This window comes from Canis lupus, chromosome 29 (genome assembly GCF_003254725.2).
Source record: "Canis lupus dingo isolate Sandy chromosome 29, ASM325472v2, whole genome shotgun sequence".
NCBI classification, from domain to species: domain Eukaryota; kingdom Metazoa; phylum Chordata; class Mammalia; order Carnivora; family Canidae; genus Canis; species Canis lupus.
The window spans coordinates 4,189,238-4,210,495 of record NC_064271.1 but is presented as its reverse complement, the minus strand read 5'-3'; the positions used below and the strand labels follow the sequence as shown (position 1 = coordinate 4,210,495).

The following is a 21,258-nucleotide window of genomic DNA, read 5'->3' as shown; positions in this document are numbered from 1 at the left end:
ATGAATTGAGCATATTCACTGAAAATGCTTTTTATTTGTTTTCTGTAGTTCATAATACTTTAAAATTATCATAACCCTTTACACTTTCTCCTAATAGCCAACTGTGATATTGAGAAAAACTTCATTTGCATTTTAGACTATGTTTAATATATTATTTAAACCTGGAATTCCTCTGATATGAATTCAGAAGGGAATAGACCATCCTATCAAATATGATGTGCTTGTTTATCCAGCTTATTTTCTAGGAAGTAAAATGTTAAATTTTTCAGTTTATGTTGAATAGATCCCAACAAAAGACTGCACCCTATAATCAGCATTATTTAAAGGGGCTAGTGTTGTGACTAAATTCTTCCCTTCATCCAAAAATGCTTTTAGTTACTATGGCAATATTTACTTGATCCTGGCAGTCCAGTGTTGATTTAGGGAGATAATTACCAGAAAGGAAGATGATGGAGATGTATTTTTGAGTGTCCTTGTCAGAGACAATGTTTATAAAAAATTAAATGAGACTAAAAAAGGCACATTGTCTTCTGCACAGACACCCTCTCCTGCAGCCATCACATGGGATGGCTGTCCTTTTCTTCCCCCCAAAGATGTTTATTAGCACAGAATGCACTTCACTTGTGTCTTTCACAGTCTTTAAGGGGGCTTATTATTTTGTGTTGCCCATCCCCCACTCAGCCTTCAGAGACACAGAAATGGTCCTGCTTCTTCTTTCTTCTCTCTCTCTCTCTCCCTCTCTCCATTTTTTTTTTTCTTTTTTTTTTTTTTTTAGTCTTAGTGAATATCAGGGGAGACCATTCCTTAGTTGTCTGGTGCATTTCACAGCCGCGTGTGTTCTGGGTGTCTTGCTCCCCATACTACCTTGTATGCTAAACCAGGAGTAGGTCAACTAGTAAATCTGCACCCTTAATTGTTGTGTTTGCATTGGGACAGGCTTGGGTAGGCTATCACTATATATATATGTGTGTGTATTATATATATATATATGTATATATATATATATAATACACACACATTTATGTGGGTATATGCATATGCATGTATACATACACACACACATATATATACATACATATGTATACATATGACTATATACACACATACTATCACTCACTGCAGCTGGACACTGCCAAGAGTAACAGGGTTAACACTAACAACTGGATTGGGACAACAGAGATCCAGTGGACTGTCCTGGACAGACTAGCATATGGAGACCTGTTCATAGTCATAGGGCTCTTTGACTGTCAAGACTTCAGTAGGCCCACTACTGAAAACAATTAATTAATGTTCCATGTACTCCTACCATCTCCATCTCTCATCTCATTGCCCTCTTACACAAGTGCATGCAAGTACCAGGCCAGAAAATATGTCACTATTTAAGATATTTGATCATGCTGGGGCGCCTGCAGGGCTCAGTCAGTTAAGCGTCCAACTCTTGATTTTACCTCAGGGTCATGAGATCAAGCCCTGTGTCAGGCTCTGCACTCAGGACAGAGTCTGCTGGAGATTCTCTCCTTCTGCCTCCCTCGCCCTCCCTTCTCTCTCAAATAAATAAATTAATAAATAATCCTTTTAAAATAAAGATATTTGATCATGCTAAATCTCCCATTTACTTGTATTTCCCTTGGCATGGAATTTCTATGTGACAGTTGTGAAAGTGAACAGGAAGCCTTGGAAGCTTCATAACTCTTTTAGTTATCATCTGTAGTGGATGTATTTTGTCTTTTAGCTAACATTCCATAAAATCTGAAAGTATGTGTGAGAAACTGTGGCGGTAGAGAACATAAACCAAATAAGCTTTGAAAATACATTGCCATGCTAGCAGAGAAATCTGATGTGTAGTATTGTGCATATTTGATTTCCTTCTGGTTGGCTAGGATTTGCAAATATGAGAGGTACAGTAACAACAATTTCACAATCAGCATTCTGTTATTGTTAAGTATCTATTTCAGCACTCTGGAAACAATTAGCTCTTAATATGCTGAAAAGTCTACTAGCTCACTTCTTTAAATGCAATTCTCTGAATATTAAGGTCTATTTTGTTTTGTTTCATTTTAAGAAGATATATATTTTTCTCTTCAGTGTTTATAAAATTGATAGAGCCCACATATTTGCATACTGTACTTATTGTATACGTATATCTATATCAATCCATCTCTTATCTACATATTGGTGCAATTTTCATAAAATATTTTTTACTTTTTTTTTAATTATTGGCTTTCTTTTTCTATAGAGGAAATCATGATAAAACCTATGGATGAGAACCTTCATTCGACTGCACAAGAAAACTCCAATGGGAAGGAAGACAGATATGGCTGCTATCAAGAGCTCGTGGTCAAATCTTTAATGCACTTGGGAAAATTTGAAAAAAATGTGTCTGTTCAGACCATAAGTGAGAATTTAAATGACAGTGGCATCCAGTCTCTAAAAGCAGAAAGTGATGAAGCTGATGAGTGCTTTTTGATTCATTCTGATGATGGAAAAGAAAAAATTGATGATTCCCAGCTTCAGTTCTGCTCCTCAGATGACAGTGAAAGTAACTCTGAAAGTGCAGAGAATGGTTGGGACAGTGGCTCCAACTTCTCAGAAGAAACCAAACCACACAGGGTCCCAAAGTATATTTTAGTGGATAATAGGAAAGACCTATTGGAAGTTCCTGAAATAAAAACTGAAGGTGACAAGTTTATCTCTTGTGAAAACATGTGTGATTCTGAAACCGAAAGGAGAGACCCACAGAATGCACACGTGGAACCTCTGGATGGCAAAGCCCAGCTCTCTTTCTCTGGGATGGAGGAAGAGAATAATGAGTGTCTGGCAGCTACGACAGAAGAGTCTGTTGACCTGGAGAAAGCGAAGGGGAACTTGAGTTTGCTGGAGCAGGCAATTGCTCTCCAGGCTGAGCGAGGTTGTGTTTTCCATAACACCTACAAAGAGTTGGACAGGTTTCTACTGGAACACCTTGCTGGGGAACGGAGGCAAACCAAAGTTATTGACATGGGTGGAAGACAAATCTTTAACAATAAACGTAAGGCGCGTTTTTTTGCATTTATTTTAGGAATAAAATTGCTTTAAGGGTTGGAAGAAAAATTAGTAAGATTTGATTACCACTTCCAGATAGCTTTTGACAACTTGATGCAATTTAAAAACCAGTTCATATTATAAAATAAACAATTTCTTTTTTTCTCTGCTGTCTAGATTATTCTCAGGTCAAGCTTGGTCAGTTTTGCAATGATTTTACACACAAAATAAGAATCATTGCCTCTTTTTCTCTTAATTTGACAACTTTTAAAAAGTATATACTACTTGTATAGTACTATATTGGACATGTTAGAAGTACATTTTTACTTTTTGGATTTTAAACCATTTTGTTAATCAAATCAATTCTAGAAATTTAATTTTTCCTTCCTACTTTCTTTATGGGATCATCTAGCACCTTTGGAGCTTCAAAATAATGGCAAGCTACTGGCAAGTCAGACAGGATGCTCTGAACCCTCTTAGGATAAAACTGGAGGTTACTGCTTTAATAACCCTATGCTTTTACCAGGTTTGTAACTCAAGGCCACAAATATGTGGGCCAAATATGAATGGGAAGAATAAATGTGCTTGGAGGAGACCTGAAAACTGTTCCTCAACTTTAAGGAAGTTGTGTCTCATCTCCCATAAAGCTACTCCCCCGCCCCCTCCACCCTGAGTCTTGCACCAGATGGACCTGGTGATAATTCCCAAATGGTGGTTCTCAAGTACCTAGAAGGCTTAAGATTGGTATTTCCCAGATCTTATCATACTTACTGCTCCAGAACTTGCATTTTTTAAGTGTGTTTTTTAGATGTTTATTGGATGCCTCAAAGTCTTAAAGAACCATAGAATTAGGAATATCTTAGAGAAAATCAAGGTCATGGCCCCTCGGAGCTTGCAAGAATAATATGTGAGTTATGGTTTGGATGATCTGCTTGCTGAGATTTATGCAGAAATGAATTGTATATTTTGTCATCTTGAGTCTATTTTAGTACTCACCTGCAATCTTGTCAATTATTATCTTGCAGCTCAGAACTGAGAAAATAAACAAACGAAAAATAAATAAAATAATGTCACATAGTGAGAAGCAAGATAGTAATACTATACAAACTTACTGCCAGGGTTGGGTTTGGGACAGAATATCAATTAACAATGTGTGGTTTGGGACAGGACCCACTACCAGCTTTGTGCACTCCACTAATATGCAACTTGCTGAACTTACCTGTGTGCATGTTTTTTTTGTTTTTTCTTAGGGACTACAGAATCAAAAACGTAGATAAAATTGACTTCAAATTCCAAAAGGTCATAATTTGCCATCTACTATATTTCATTCATTCTAAGATATACTGTTTTCTCATTTTAAAATCTCTGAAATTAGAAGTGTGTGCCATACTTTAATTTTCAATATTTTTTTTTCTTTCTTACTAACACCCAAAATGATGTTGCATGATACAACTGATGATATCTTCTAGCCAATGAAATTCGGTGTTTGGAGAGATTTTTTGTGCCATAGCTTAAAATATTTGACAATCCTTTGGCCATTTTTATAGAACTTAACAAGTTTTGTTTTCAAAAACTAAGAAGGCAATAGAATCTGTGTTTGTAAACATGGGTCATATAAGATTTAGAGAATTATTAATGACTCTGGCTAATTCAACAGTGTATCCTATTGTGGGAATCATGATCCTGCCTTGGGGTGTTCAAAGCCTATGCAAGAAGATCCAGATCAGACTAGTATCAAACAGAGGGAAAAAGAGGTAAAGCCCATAATGCATGGGAACTATAGGGTTCATCTAGAGGATACTTGCAGAGTCCAAATTAGATATTCACTTTCCTGTTCTTTATTCTAGATGTGGGAGCCAGTGGCTTAAAAGATGCTTCATCCTCTGGTGTGCGTTCCATGTTCATAGGCCAATACTCGTACCAGCTGACATTCATGCTCTCCACAATACCTTCCTAATTTCCCATATACCTTGGGCATGCGACCCCACTGTTAAAGGACAGAGCACTAGCATTTTAAAATACCATTTTACCCAAGGCTTCAATGAGTCAGCAATTCTAAAATTAAAATTGCTACTAAGCATTTAGTGAGACTTTAGGTCGCAATGTGTATAGTCACCATAGAATTTACTGTACAGGCTAAGACACTTTCAGAGTGAAGAGGAGTGCTATGAACAACCACATGAGTATATCAGGTATGAATAAGACAGTCCCAGGCAAACAGGGATGTAAGGTCACCAGAGTATAAGGTCACCCTCATTATGCAGCATTCAGCAAAGAAAACAAAAGGAGAAGAGCCAGGCCTAAGAGTCACCTGAGAGCTCAAGCTCTGGCTTCTTATCATGCAAACAGGTTCTGCCCCACAGAGCATTTCATGGCATCTGTTTCACCCAGCAGAGGAGGCTTGCAGACAAACGTGCATGATGGACTGTCAGTGGACCACACCTGGTCAGGTGCCAGCCCTGCCTTATCTCCCACACCCTCTCTGGCTTCCTATAGACAAATAATGTGGCAAGGAGGGGAAATGCGCGGCGCCAAACCTTTCAATGTGGTTTAGAAATGTGGCCTCATCTGGACCAGGTCCAAGGAAGGAAGGGCATCAAAATCCACATTGCTTCTCCTCCTTTCTAATTCTCTCTCCTACACAGTGTCAACCCCCCTTAGTGTCACTTCAGTCAAACTTCAAGGATTTTTGACTCTCCATCAACAGATATTATAGGCCTAAAACAACTTCAAATTTGGCAACATTTTTGGATTAAGTAAAACATGTATCCACAAAATAATAGAATAACTAAAAACTCTTATATGCCTCTTTGTTTCTTGCAAAAGAGAGAACAGTCTCAACACTATGGCATTTAAATCCTGTGTCTCATGAAACATAAGTGTCTGCCACTCAAGGCATCCCAATCTTTGAGCTGTTCATTTATCACATACAATTTCCAGTTTTCTCATGCTGACCACCCCCTCCCAGGCAGAGTGTGCATAACTTGAAGGATCCTTGGCTCCTCCCCCTTCACTGAAAGCATGCCCCCAAATAATTGCATTACATACAACCTGCTGTGCCCATCTGCTCAGGACCATTTATAATCCAACAACTAGGGTGGCACGATATCACAGAGGCATGTGTACTCATCGCAATATTCCGCCCTGGAGACGGCTGTCGCATCCATGACATTGCTCTTCTCTCAGTACCATGCTTGGAGCAGGAGCATATGATATGGGGCCTCCACAGCCTCATGCTGCAGGACTCTGCCCCCTATTCCGCTGCCGGCAGCTTTCCTATGGCAGGAGCACACAGATTATTTATTTTCACTCTCAGCATCAAGTGGATTCATTATTCATGATACGTCGTGTTCTGAGAAGCCTGCAGCCAGCCTCCATTCCACACTGGTCCTTTCTCTGAGGCTCCCACTCCCATTGTGATTCTGGTTCCTCTGACCATTAGGAATGCTGAGTGACAAGCTTGTCCCAGTGATTTCCACCTAGCTGGGTATATCATTCCATGCCCAAGTTAGGGGGTGATTTGGGTTCCAAAAAATGCATTTCTGTTTTAAGTTTACCTACTATCTGAGTCATGAATATGGAAATGTCTACAGAAGGCCTCTCCTATGTTAGCTCCAACCCCATCAATATTCATGATAATCCTCAATTATTTTACGTATTTATATAGCCTTTTATCTAACCCTCACCAAAATATGCACAGGAAGATTAAAACCCCCAGCTCATCCTCCACCTTCCCTCTCTAGGCCGATGCCCCATGGCAGCCTGACAAGTGGTGTTACCAGGTTTCCCTTCTCTCTGACTGGTGGAACCTGTGGTCCCTTCCCCATGTCCCAATGTGCTTGGCGGTACCGACCACTCAAGGCTGCCTCCACTCTGTGTTTCCATTCTGCCTAAAATATTTCCTTGCCAGGCTGTCTTCCTATTGCCTGAGTTTTCAGTTTCTGCATTCAGAGTAAAATGAAAGCTTCTTCTAAATAGCTGCTCCATATTGATCCGAAGTAGCAAAGCACTGGGTTTGGGGATCTTGGGCATGGCCCAAGATAGCATTGTTGACTCCCCTTCCTGACTCTGGCCAAAGCAGGCCCTGCACGTGCATGGGAGCAGCTACCTAGACCTGTGACCTTAGGGCCACGTGAGGCCAGGGATCCACAGGGATAAGAACAGAGCAGCCCTTCTCGAATATGGTGGTTTCTTTGTTTTTGTTTTATCATTTAGAATCTAGCTTTTTTTTTTTTTTTGAGACTCTTTTCAGAGATAGTTTTGGGTTGAATATATTCTTTCTTCTTTCTCACTTTTTTTTTTTTTTCCCCTTTCGGGTGCATCCTCTGCCTCTGGAGTAGGATTCATTTTTCACATTGAGACTGTAACTATAATATGTGACATGACAACTTAAAACCATCTCTGTATTTTAACACTCCCTTGCCCTGTGTCAGCCTTTGCTTAGAAAACCAGGAAAATTGAAAACATTTTTTATGCTTCCACAGGTCTTATTTGAGGGTCTTATTCAAGGCAATGTGAGAAGAATGTCTATGATGTAAAAACCGAGTGAAGTGAGAATGTCACTCTGCAAGGCCACTCTAGTGAATGGGGAGGGAAAGAAGAGCCAAATGAATCTCTTGATTTAATTTCTTTCTAGATTCACCGAGGCCCGAAAAGAGGGAGACCAAGTGCCCTATCCCTGGGTGCGATGGCACGGGACACGTGACAGGACTCTACCCCCACCACCGCAGCCTTTCGGGGTGCCCCCACAAAGTGCGGGTTCCCCTGGAAAGTGAGTACTACTTATCCCTAAAACAAGTAGGCTTCCTCTTATTTGTGCCACAACATCACAATATTATCCAATTTCTTCTCCAGTGTGGAATTCGGAATGGAAATATAAAGTTTCTTTCCGTGTCAAGGCAATTTCCATCTAGCTGGGTGTTTAAAATAAGTTTATTAATAGAAAACTTGGGGTGCAGTTAGGCCAATAGATCAGGAGACAACCGACATTGAAAAGACTGTTACAGTTCCTGAGAGGACACTGCATGCCACACCAGGCAGTGCTACGGTGCATGCCACACCAGGGTGATCAGGGTGGAGGGGAGGAGGGGAACTTATGGTTTCTGTGGGAAGGAGCAGAGTACGCAGACTTAGGACTGGCTAGTTTTAATTCTCTCAGTACGCTGTGAGGCTTGGGGGCTGTCCATTGGTTTCTGATACCTGGCAGGTGGGGGGAGTGTGAGTGTGAGTCTAGTAAAGGAGGCAGTTGGGTGTAGACTCATAATTGGTTGATTTATCTTTAAAAGCTCTTTGAAGGGGCAGTCTTTCCAGGGTTTGCAAGGCCCCAGATGCCAAAGCATCAGAAGACAGAAAGTAAAAGGCATGATTAATATATTAATTAATATATTAATATTAATACTGTCCTTTCTCACCCAGAGGTATGGCTGCCTTAAGCCCACGATCAGTCTTAGCCTCAGTTCATCATCTAAATATAAGAAGTGCATCCCAGGGGCACCCACTCAGTAGGTTAAGCATCCAACTGTTGATCCCAGCTCAGGTCTTGGTCTCAAGGTTGTGAGTTCAAGCTCCAAGCTGGGCTCCATGCTGAGCATGGGGCTTTCTTAAAAAAGAGAGAAGAAGGGATCCCTGGGTGGCGCAGTGGTTTGGCGCCTGCCTTTGGCCCAGGGCGCGATCCTGGAGACCCGGGATCGGGTCCCACGTCGGGCTCCCGGTGCATGGAGCCTGCTTCTCCCTTTGCCTGTGTCTCTGCCTCTCTCTCTCTCTCTCTCTCTCTCTCTCTTTCTGTGACTATCATAAATAAAAATAAAATAAATTAAAAAAAAAAAGAGAGAAGAAGTGCATCACATCACCAGTGCCCCCTGACTCCCTATCTTCCCATTCCTTGTAGGAACTTGTGATGCCTGTCAAGTCTCCCCAGGGCATCCTGCAGTAGCAAAGAGCTCTGAGCAACAGCAAACATTGGTTGGTTTCTCTACCCTCAGCTCTGCTGTGAGCTAGGAAACTGGAGAAGGAAAGGGCTGCCTTCTAAGTTTTGAAGTCTCGATGTGCTACATCCTCTACTTTTTTAACCTTATTGAAACACCTTTGGGTCATACAAACTACAGTGGTGGGAACGCCTCAACATCATTCTTCTCAAAAGCACGGTTTTGCAAATCAGTGAATCTAATCTGTTCAGCACTGTCCCAGAAGATTAGCAGTTCCTCAGATTGATTACCTGGTTGTTTACCCAACCATGCTCTTTCACCAATAACTGAATGGCAATGGGAAGTGGGGAGTGGGGAGCAATGGACAAGAATCAAAGTAATATCCCCTAGAAAATAAAGAAGACTCTATTCAGGAGTTCACACCTCAGGAAAAGATAGAAGGAACTACTTGACAATGTTCTCCATCTACTCTTCACGGAAAAGCACATAACTATAAAAGGAAGGGTATAAGCCTCTCAGTTTAAGTTAAATAGAAACAGAATAGTCTTACTTAAGTCTAGCATTGATCATGACATGAAGTTTAGAGAAACCAAATCTTGAACAAGCTCACTGAATTTAATTTTTGAAGTTCTTAAGTACTCATTTATTTCAACCCAAATATCTGTGGGAGGAAGAATGGTAGATTATATGACCAAATTAATTTGCACGTAAAGTGGAGAAGTCAGTTTGTTAGTGTGTTATATACTTATAGCCTATTATTCCTTTCTTTTTGTGATATTTTGTGCTTAGTTCTTGCCATGCATGAAAATGTACTCAAGTGTCCCACCCCCGGATGCACCGGAAGAGGGCACGTGAACAGCAACCGCAACACCCACAGGAGGTAATTGTGATGGGATACTCATCTTTCAACTTACAAAGAGAAGTGAGAGAAACTTTCCACCAAGAAAATAAGGAACTAACAATGTGTTATCAAAATCTCTGGATCACTATTGAATGTTACCACTTGAAAGAGAGATGAAATATTTACAGTGTGTGCAGAGTGAAAAAAAAAAACAAAAAAACACAATTTACTTTCCTAGAAATTTTTATTTAGCAGCCAATTATGCAAACAAAAAATGTTCTATTTGAAGACTAGAGTTATATATTCATATAGTCATAGAAATAGAACATGTTCTTTTTTTGCTCTGGAACCTCACCATAGCTCTTTTGACATTGAAGAGAGTTGCGTAGGGTTTATCTTGGATCCCATCCAATAAGTATTAACGAGATACCAAAAGGGCTTCCATCTACTGTGGTTCTGACTATAAGCCGGTAGGAAGGCAAACATAATTTCATCTCATGGAGATTCATTACATTGAGCTTACTACTCACTTAAAACACATACATACTTACCAAAAAAAAAAAAAAATCACATACATACAAATGCACTTACATACAAATGTATTGTGTGTATGTAAATATTTTTGGAAAAAATGCCTATTGTTTTATGTGTACTTTATACTCTATCTATTATGTGCTCACAAGATACTATGTGACTCATAAGCATATTGCCAGAAAACCTCAGTGTTCTATATTTTAAATTTAAATTGATTTAAAATTAAGTCCCTAACACTTTTCTAAAGATCTTAAGATAAATCATGGAATTATCATGCTAACATCTCTAATGGGGCACATTGCAATTGGAGTGAGTTCATTCTACTTAAAACGTTATGGAGTTTCAGAATAATTCCCTCATATAATTTTCCGATCTTAAAAATGAGTTTCTAATCCATCACTTCTGAGATGGGATTGAGGGGCAAATGTTGACACAGTAGTTTGCAAAACCCTTTTGGGATCTATTAGTATGAGAAAGGTGCTAAGTGAACTACTAATATGACTTAACATTTAATGTGTGCCAAGTATGCTGTGAGGTACATGCCAAAGCAGATTATTTTATCTTTTTAACTCAAGTCCTCCCTTTTTATTTTTTAAAACAGTCTTTCTGGTTGTCCAATTGCTGCAGCTGAAAAATTGGCAATGTCCCAGGACAAAAATCAGCTTGATTCTCCCAAAACCGGGCAGTGTCCTGACCAGATTCACAGGTATGACCCTCCCTTGGCATTCCATGCCATGCTCCTTACACCAGAGGGTCTGGCTCCCCTCCTGTGCCAGTTCACTATGGTCTGACCTTTGTTCTCAACTACCAGTTATGGATTTGAGAGGCTGGTCCAGTTAATCATTCTCTCACTTAAATGAACTGCTAGACCCTGCAGACGTATAACATGAAATTAATCTGTATATAAAGGTAACATAATGTGGATGAATCTCAAAGAAATAAAGTATATAACACATATTAATCAAAATTCCATGTCACTAAATGCAACCCATCCCACTAGTCAGGTAAGCTCTCCCTATGATTGATTAATCTTTCTGCCTGCAGAAAATGCCTTAATAAATCACTCATACCCACCCAAAATATGTGATGGTATATGTTCGTTCTTCAGTTCCAGCTATACATATAATTTCTTTAAAACATTCATTCCGTGAATTGGTAAGTATTAATGAAATATCTCCTATTGGCCCCAGGTACTTCATAATCTCCAGCAGTTTGGATGACCTTACTTATGCTTAAATAATAAACTACATGTGATGACACAATGTGATGTTATGCATTTATTAATAAAAAATCATACATGTAGGAAAAGTGATTTAAGAACTGAAACAGGTGACCAGATCTTCATTGTTACTGAGACACTGAAATGCAACATACTTATTAGGAGTATTTTCAAGATATGGTTTTCCTAAATATTTGCTCTTATACATTTAATTAAAACAGTCAAAATCACATGAGTGAAGAACAAGCAAAGATCATGAATTACTGAATAACTAGCAATTTAAAATCTTACAATAAGGTTCTTGGTTAATATGGCCATCTCCTCTAGTTTCTCCCTAAGTAGGTTATTTACCAAACATAGAAATAGCTTAAGTTTTATTTTTCTAATTTCTTAAAAAATAAATATGTTTTAGACTACAATGCTGATATATTAGGGGTATAAACCAAGTGATATATACAATAATAGGATCAACTCATTCCTCAAATATTTTTATGTAACAGCTAAGATGTTTTTTACCTAATCCAAGGAATATCATTGAAACTTTGATGTTCTGATGAGTTGGGTATGTTTTGGTGGAAAACAAAAGAAAAACATATATGTATTTTTGATATTGCTAAATTCTAAAAAGTATATTTTTTATGTTCATTTACTATTAGCCCATGTTTGTAAGCTCTGTGAATATGATGCCCTTGTGTAATTCAAATACAATAGTTCTAAGGGAATATTTAATTCACATTTAACTTGGGTTAAGGTAGTTCTATTGAAAAATGTGATAGCTATTGTAATACAGTACTTTGGGTCCATATGAGAATGATGGCAATTTAAGAGATAAAACTGTTGAAGTATTATTTACATCAAGAAAGACACACAAAAGGAAAAAAAGGTGAAAAGGCTAAGAAACTCACAATTCAGAAGTCAAGTTTCTGGTGCCTACACTACCCCTGCTAAGTGGCAGGCATCTGTCAGCATTGCTGAAGGACAGCGGGGCCCAGCATTGCTTCCTCTGAGCTGACCACACTGCCATTCCCCACCAGCTATAATCAGCACTTTTCACCACCAATCTGATTAACAGTCTTAATAAACAGAATGTGCACATCTTGTTAGTGCCCTAATGATGGTTACACGGAACTTTTCTAGGTGATGCTCAAAGTGCTAGCAGATGTCAAGTACTTGCCACTCCTTGCATCTGCGTAAAATGAATGCAAAACTGCACATTCCTCTTTTACCCGTGGGAGACTCAGACCCACAACCTGCAGCCTCGTCAGAGTTCTCCAGAGCCCTCGGTGCCTCCCATTTCTCAATCTTGGCACAGAGCACTCTGCTTTATCATGCTGTGACCACAGCTCTTTTCCATAGTGCACTGTCTCTGTGGGTACCGACAGGCCTGACACATCCGATCTGCTTTAAATTCTGATGCTAATATGCTCACCAAGAGTTTCATCACAGTTCTTTTGAACTCTCCCCTCTTTCTTCAGGACAAGCTTGGTGAAACAAATTGAATTCAATTTCCGATCACAAGCCATCACCTCTCCCAGAGCCATGGTGTCAAAAGAACAAGAGAAGTTTGGAAAAGTACCATTCGACTATGCCAGTTTCGATGCCCAGGTTTTTGGTAAATGCCCCCTCGTACAAACAGGTCAAGGACGAAAAACACCACCATTTCCTGAATGTAAGCTTCAAATTCTAATCCTCATTCCAAGGAATGCATCTTGTTTATGTGTGTTTGGAGGTAGGGGTGCCCAAATTCAGAATACGCTGAATACTACAGGGAGGAGAGAAAATACATTGTACAGTGGAGTAAAATAAGGAAAAACAATTATAAGATGATCAGTATTACTGATTGTACATGAAGTAACACTGAATATGGTGAATAGTTAATGGGTTAATTATTCTCCAAATATCATGCCACTGTTGAATCAAAATACAGTAATTCCAAAGAAATATTTAATTCACATTTAGCTAGGATTGGGATTGATGAAAACTGTAGTAGTCATCACAATACAGTAATTTTTATTCATGCTGAAATCATGGAAATTGAAAAGGTAAAATATTGAAACACTACTTAAAGTAGTGCTTAAATCAGTAAAAAGCATTTAAACTGAAAGAGAGAGAAAATGTGAAAAATCTTAGAAGAAATTCACAGTTCAGAAATCAAGATTTTACAATAGACGCAATATGTGTGACTATAGAGATGTTTACCAACATAGTTAAGAACTAGTACTGAATCATTTAAAATGTGTTAATACTCTAATGGTAACACATCCATGTAGAAGATCATAACTATAAGATGCTATAATACATACAATTTCTCCAAGTGTTTTAGAGTCCTTGATTATTCTAATGAAAAGGGAAGAAAGAAAATATTGGGATAAACCCAAGCATGAAATCTGAATTATGGTATCATAAGGAAAGAAGCAAAATAATGTTTCAATTTGAGTCCTACATAGACCATGGATTCTTTACAACATGCAAATCCATGGAAGCCCTTTGATTTCATACCTAGGCACCTAGACTGAGCTGCTTTTAGGAACACAGAGTATGTGCTTCATTCTGTGATGCTGATCATGTTTTCAAAGAACTAGAATGCTGTATGAAACCTAGCAGTGATAAACAGACTTGAAAGGAGTTGGCCCGTCAACAAGTACCTTATACTCCAAAAGATATTTTATCTATTCTTTCCAAAAAGAGGGCTCAGCCAACATAAATAATACAAACAACCTGTTAGATTCGGAAAATAATATACACACACATGCACAATGTTTTCTATTATATTTATATGCAAAATATACACACATGCATACACATACACATATGTGTGTTTTATTCAAGTGAAGCTAGTTAAGAACATCCTATCTATTCATATAACACAGATGTTAGTTTAAAAATGCAAAATGTCCAGTGGCATTTTGTAGGAATAACATTTAGTAATCTTTTAAAGTCATGAAAAATGATCAAAGTTTAGAAGAAATGATATTTGAAGCAAAATAAATAAATAAATGCTTTTTTATTATCCCACTTAAATTGTGGGTGTTTCTCCCATAACTTTGAGTGATGTTTACAAACACCCAGAGTGAAGAGAAATATGGTTAATTCTCTCTCTCAGAAATGCCTTGCTGTCACAACGGAAACAGAAAACAGAAACTCAGCCTTGATAACTAAATTGCCTTTCAGCTCACCCTGAGAACATTTTCTCTGTCCTTTACTTATCATGCTCTACCTAAATATGCAAAATGGGAGCTCATTAAAGAGTCCGCCATTTATTTAGTTCCATCTAGTTGGACATTAAGAACAACTTCTACTGGTTTAAGCACAAAACAAACCTGCATATCAAATAATAAAAATGCAATTCGATGTCTAAATAAATAGAAATTGTTATTGTGAAAACAAATGTTGAAAGGCTGCATTTCTTTTTCTCTACTGGAATCACTGGTCCTCACACATGCACAGCTCATAGATGTTTAAGCCTTAAGCCTCTGTAATCCCGGATGGGTTTTGCCAGTGTAGTTTTAATCCATAATTTTTACCATGGATGCTGCCAGTGCACCTGCCCCATAACATTAGTTATAGAGTTTTTACCATAAGAAGTGTAAATACAAAAAATATTAAGAGAATAGACATTCTTTCCCAGCCATCATATCATCTGATCTGGGAGCTTCTTTGAAAACCAATCTGAATAACTTTCATTGAGTGTACCAATAGATAATGGATCATGTTTTAATTTATTCTTAACATTTTAACACAAGAAGTTATATCTTTAAAACAAATCCATTTAATGACTAAAGCCACGTATATGCAATTGCTAATCAAATCTCTCTTCAACAGCAAAGCATTTTTCAAATCCAGGGAAATTTCCTAATCGACTGCCTAGTGCAGGCGCCCACACACAGAGCCCTTGCCGTGCCAGCTCTTACAGCTACGGTCAATGTAGTGAAGACACCCACATAGCAGCAGCTGCTGCCATCCTGAACCTTTCCACCCGCTGCAGGGAAGCTGCAGACATCCTCTCCAACAAACCACAGAGTCTGCATGCCAAGGTAGGCCAGTCCAAGAGCCCGGAGGGTGGGCCAGTGACTGAACCGTGAGAATAAACTGCCTTTCATGTTCCTAACCATATTCACTACCACTCCGGCCACTCCCCACCCCTAAAACCCATCCCTTCCTCATCTTAGGAAGAGACTCAGAGGCACATTGACAGGGATGGGTTTTGTGGCTGCAAGTAGAAATGAAAGAGTGTTGTTCTAGAAGGCAGTGTACCAAAGTCTGGGGAGAAGTGAGTTATAGAGCCTGGTTGGGAAGATTTATAGACATCAAACCTACCTTTGTGTTGGGGACTTTGAAACACAAGAAAGAGGCTTGCCATTAAAATCAATCCAAACAATTGAAGCATTTTGCTGTCTGTAAATCAAAGATGGTAAGAAATGTTCAACTATGCAGTGACTTGGAAAAACAGTTGCAAAATTGACTCAGGAGGTGTCATTGTTGCACACATCACTGTTGTATAAGGTAAGGTAGTCTCAGTTGCTACAGTAGTCTCAGAGGACACAGAGTAAAACATGGATACATTAAGTTAACAAGAGATGGCTCAGGGGTACTTGAGAACTCAGGGCATTCAAATCCAAAATCAAATTTGGTGAAGTGTATGAAGATGCCACATTTCTGAGGCCCATGAAATTAATCACATTTCTCTAATAACCTCTCCTCTGTAACAATGAGAAGGAGACATCCATGTTTATGATACCTTGAAGCCAGCAAAAAACAAAGATCCTCCATGTCTCCTCTTTTGAGGAGGAGGGGTTTATCAGGCTAGAGAGTAGCAGCAATCCTCAGATCCTCAGGGGGAGGGTAAAAGCTGCTCTTGCAGTCAGCTGGAGCCTGTAACTCCCATCTACACGAAGTATTCAGTTAAAAGAAATTATTTTCCTACCTAGAAGGCTGAAACCAGATGAAATAAAGTGCCCAGGCTTATCTGGAGAAGAGATTTTACCCTTGTTTTAAGTGGAGATGTCCTGGGTTAAACCCTAACCCTGAAACTCCGGCAGTTAGAGTAGATAGCTCTCTTTTTCCCTGTAAGCGCAGCCCCATCCCCGGTGTGGTCAGCTGCTCACCTGTGCCGTGCCAGGCCTTCAGGAGAGCAGGGAACACGGTGCCATTGAGCATTTGACAGAAGAATCAGAATTAGCTTCTGGACAAATCCGAGCCAAGTAAACCCCAGGAAGAGTTGGTGGCCAAAAACCACTCAAAAACAATTTTTAAACAAATGAGGTTCTTAAACAAAGAAAAAACGTATCCTCTGAAAATTATAAAGAAAATACTGAGCTCTCCAAATTCAAAGGAATTCAAGTCAGAAATTATTTTCTTAAATGAATGATTTAGAGTGCTTTACGATGCTACTTTAGTTTATTCTTATTCTTGTTTTAGAACCTGAATACATTCCATATTTTAAAAGGGACATTCTAATATGCAGCTAGTAGGAGAAATACTAAAATATCTTCTTCTTAGGCCTTATATTATTGGTTTGTTAAGACTGTCCTTTGAGAATAAAAGGACCAATATTATTATGATTAATGCCACTTGAATTATTTGAGTAAATGGTTGTGGAATGAGTGGTTTCCATCTGCACAGGTAAATTTTTTTTTTCATTTTTCGGAATTCTGCCCTTAACCATTATATTCCCCATGTTCACTTAGTTGCTGGAGCCAAACAATGAATCAAACAAAGATGACCAAAATTTGAAGGTATTTTCCCTTATCAATACATGTTTTGTTCTTTTTTTGAATACTTTCTGGTCAGAAATGTGACTGCTGAATTGGCACATTCCAAAAATCCAAATAACTGACTTCTGAGTCTATGCTTACACTCCTATTGGGAGCATTCTGTGTGCCAGGGTTGCTCTATGGAGCGGATACTCCTGCCCAGGGAGACAGGAACTGCACTGCATGTCTCGGCCTCCATACAGCCATCCCAAGTCTTAACTACAGAAGCCAAACCATTGACAGTGATGATGAAGATGGAAGAGACAGACAGTGTACCAATCGACTTTTAGAAGGAGTTCGTTATATTAGCAGTTTAAAAAGCCATTTTCCCATGAAAATTATCTCACTTGACATAGTGGTGGTTAAAATAGGATAAATACAGCACCCTACAGTGTTACTGTGTGCAGAATCCTTCTTCCAGGCGCACATTCCCACACACTGTAACAATTTGCAGAATTCTGTTCTCTTTGGATCGTACATTCTAAATATAAAATAGAACCTCATAAAATCCCAAGACCACAAAAATTAATTATTGTAGCAAAAAAAGGAGAAAAAAGCCAAAGTAATTAACCCTAAAAAATGGCCTCTGATCAAATTGTACCCAATCTAGACCATTTCTATTCAGTGTTGCACTTTGCTTTCTTGCCCTCCACTTAATATAGGACTAACTAAGTATAAACTATCTTCTCCTGTGGAATACTAGCCTGATTCTCTATCCACTATGATGTGATTTTTCCTCCATGATGGTCAGTATGTTTATGTCTGCTACCCAAATCCACAGATCTCTTGAGCTCCTTATTTGGAAAGGATATAGAGACATAGAGACATACAGTTTCTCTTTGCTCTTGACTTCTCTAGCTGAGAAGCATTTTTTTTTTTTTGATGTACTAGAGAGTTATCCTGGCAGATGGACTCTTGTCAGCACCCTCCAAATGGTCTATGAGATTCGGACTGCCCAAAACAACCACTAGATCCAGCCACAGACTCTGCCTTCAAGGAGCTTGTGGGCAAAGCAGAAAAAAAGAAATGGTTGTTCCAGGTAGAGAGCTGTATTTTCAGAAGTGACACTTCTAGCATCCAGGGGAGGCATGGGTGGCTTTGCTCAAAACTTGGATGAGGGCAGATTGCTCATTTTCCTTCAGCCTCCATGCAGTCCTTTCATTGATGGAATGAGCTTCTCTGACATTGCTTCAAGAGCCCAGTAGAAGAACAAATTACAGATCCCGCTGTCACGTGTGGGCACTACCATTTAAAAATGAAGCCAGAGGATACTAACCTTGAAGTTGCCTCCATTCCCACGTGTTGGGGCTAATACAGATCTTTCAGTACGCTGACTCTGAGTTTAGAGTTTAATGGGAGATCTAAATTTATGATTTGCAAAATCCCTGTTCTTATGGGAAGACAGCAGAGGCTGTCTTCAGAGAGACAAGAGAACTTTGAGTTCCTACACAGCCTAAAACCAATGAGAGACAATACAGATATCCCACAACAGTCTTTTTCTGAACTTTCCCAGCCCCAACACTACCCAACACTAAAACGCTTCCTTCATGGACCCTTTCCTGATACTGTATTGAGAAAATCAGTGCTAACATTTCTCACCACTGCCCAAACAAGTCCATTATACCCTGAAAATAGATCTTAAAAGGAATTATTTGTTAAAATACAATCCAGCATGTATACAACACCACCAAAATTGCCTGTATGTTGCTTTAAGTATCTCTGAGGAATCAGGTCAGAAGAAAAAGTTAGTAATATCAATATTAGTGGATATCATAATGATTAAGGGTAATTTTGTCTGAAGTATGAGCCCTCTCTCGATACTAGTACTTTCATTGGTTCTAAGATTGATATAATGTCCTTCACTTTAATTTGGAATTAATATGAGTTTGTAAACCATTCTTGGGCCACAATTTCAACCACTCCGCCTCCTGTCTGGCCACCATTGCTGCTGTTATGAGCACAGCGTTCGGTAGAAACAGGCAACAGGCACAGACTGAGCGTGTCCTCCAGCCCCTGAGAGCACAGGCACATGCCAACACGTGTTGGAGACACTCTCTGTTTCCTTCCTTCCTCCTACCCTCAGGAACAGAGGTAGGAACAGGCACAAGGTCTATCTTTATCCTGATCACTTCAGCTTGCCAAGCATTCTGTTGTTTGTTTTGGTGTTTTCCCCACCTGTTTAGACAAAGTGGCATATGCACAGTGTGCCTTAAAAGAAAACAAAAAACTGACACTTGCTTGAAATGTTTAAAGTTCAAAATCTGTTTTGTGCTTGAATAAGGCCTAGAAGCAACATGATAACACTTCAGCATCCTCACTGCTGGATATCAGAAATAGCCCGTATGGCTATTCTAGTATCCCAATGGCTCCTGGGATACTTCGAATCCAAAAGCAGCTTTTTTCAGTAACTTTAATATCATGTCAGATTATGCTGTATATTCTGAGTGAAATGTATTGAGAAACTTGGGTCAGAGATCACAAGGAACCAACTGATGCGTGTGTATATATTTAATAATTCTCTTTACCTCTGCATACAGTAGCATAGGAATGGCTCTTTTGGCATTTGAAAAGCCAACCAAATTATTATTATTATTGTTGTTGTTGTTGTTGTCATTTATGGAACACCTACTATGTGCCAGGCACTTTATATAAGCACTTTGCTTATATTAACTCTTTTTAATCCTTTCAGAAATTATTTAAAGAAGATATTAACCCAGTTAGCAGATGAAGAAATAGTAGTATGTATATATTAAATAATTTTCTCTGACTGGCATAGCTATAATTGTTGGAACTGAGATTTTAATTCAAACCTATCCAATTTCTTATGTTCTTAAAGTTCTTATCATCATGTGTTATATAGACTGCTGGCCAACTTAAGAATTTTCACTGACTTTGGTTCCAAGTCTCAGACAAAGATTTTTACAAAAAGTTATAATTTAATTTAATTTTTAAAAATTTATTTATTTATTTATTCATAAGAGAGACACAGAGAGAGAGAGAGGCAGACACATAGGCAGGCTGCAGGGAGCCTGATGTGGAACTCAATCTCAGGACCCCAGGGTTACAACCTGAGCCAAAGGCAGACGCTCAACCGCTAAGCCACTCAGGCATCCCATAAATTTAATTTTAAATTCATATCTTACGTCAGACACTGATTTCTCCCCTGAAATTCCATTATTCCATTCATATTGAATACATTTATACTCTGAACTTAACAGTTTTAATACTCAATTACTATTTGGTAAGAATAAGATAATTTAATTCATTTTTTTATTGTTAATACCCTACCTGCTTTGAAAACATATGTCAGGTAGCTTTCAATATAGAAAAGATACTCCTCAAACAAAGCACCCTGAAGCAAAAGTGAAAGAACATGAGTCAGAAGAGGAAAACCAAGAAACTTATTACAGCAGAGCTAAGCTGAGGGACACTTAATTTGTACGCTTCCTGTTAGTCAAGTCAAAGGGGAAAAGATGGCAGGTGACCCCTTTTGTGTTAACAGAAAACTTAATCTACAGAAAACAGTGATGTGTTGTTATATCTGTGTTTTGAAAGCCAACAATTTTCACAGTCAGAACTTTAAGGCAAAGGTATCTTTATTTCATCACTATGTCTGAATGCATAATTTTTAATTGTTAAAACATTATCATGCTGTCATTTGGATGATACCAGCCTTAAGACTGTCTTCTAAATACAAGTACAGTAACTTATGTGTTTTCCCTTTTGTTCTTCAGGACACAAATTTCTACCCTTTTCCACTGGTTGTAAGCATATAGGAATATGGGTTGTTTCCTACTTTCTGTGATAGACATCTTCTCCTTATTGTCACATAATCCTTATAATTATCATCTTACTGGTTGCATAATGTGCCATTAAATAGATGCAGCATAATTTCATTAATCATTTCTCTGTTGGTAGACATCTTAAATCACTTCTCATTTTATGGTACAGATAAGGATCATATAA

The 21,258-nt window shown here is 38.7% G+C and overlaps 1 protein-coding gene across 3 annotated transcripts in view; it reads left to right on the top strand.

Annotated features, from left to right (window-relative positions):
- The window catches only part of ST18 (ST18 C2H2C-type zinc finger transcription factor), a 145,611-nt gene that overhangs the window by 84,099 nt on the left and 40,254 nt on the right, over positions 1-21,258 (top strand). For all 3 annotated transcript variants that reach the window (XM_035708335.2, XM_025477725.3, XM_035708329.2), the window contains exons 6-11: positions 2,237-3,028; positions 7,658-7,792; positions 9,735-9,825; positions 10,922-11,026; positions 13,015-13,208; positions 15,362-15,573. In XM_035708335.2, the coding sequence (XP_035564228.1) occupies positions 2,237-3,028; positions 7,658-7,792; positions 9,735-9,825; positions 10,922-11,026; positions 13,015-13,208; positions 15,362-15,573 (1,529 nt within the window). The remainder of the gene's footprint in view (positions 1-2,236; positions 3,029-7,657; positions 7,793-9,734; positions 9,826-10,921; positions 11,027-13,014; positions 13,209-15,361; positions 15,574-21,258) is intronic.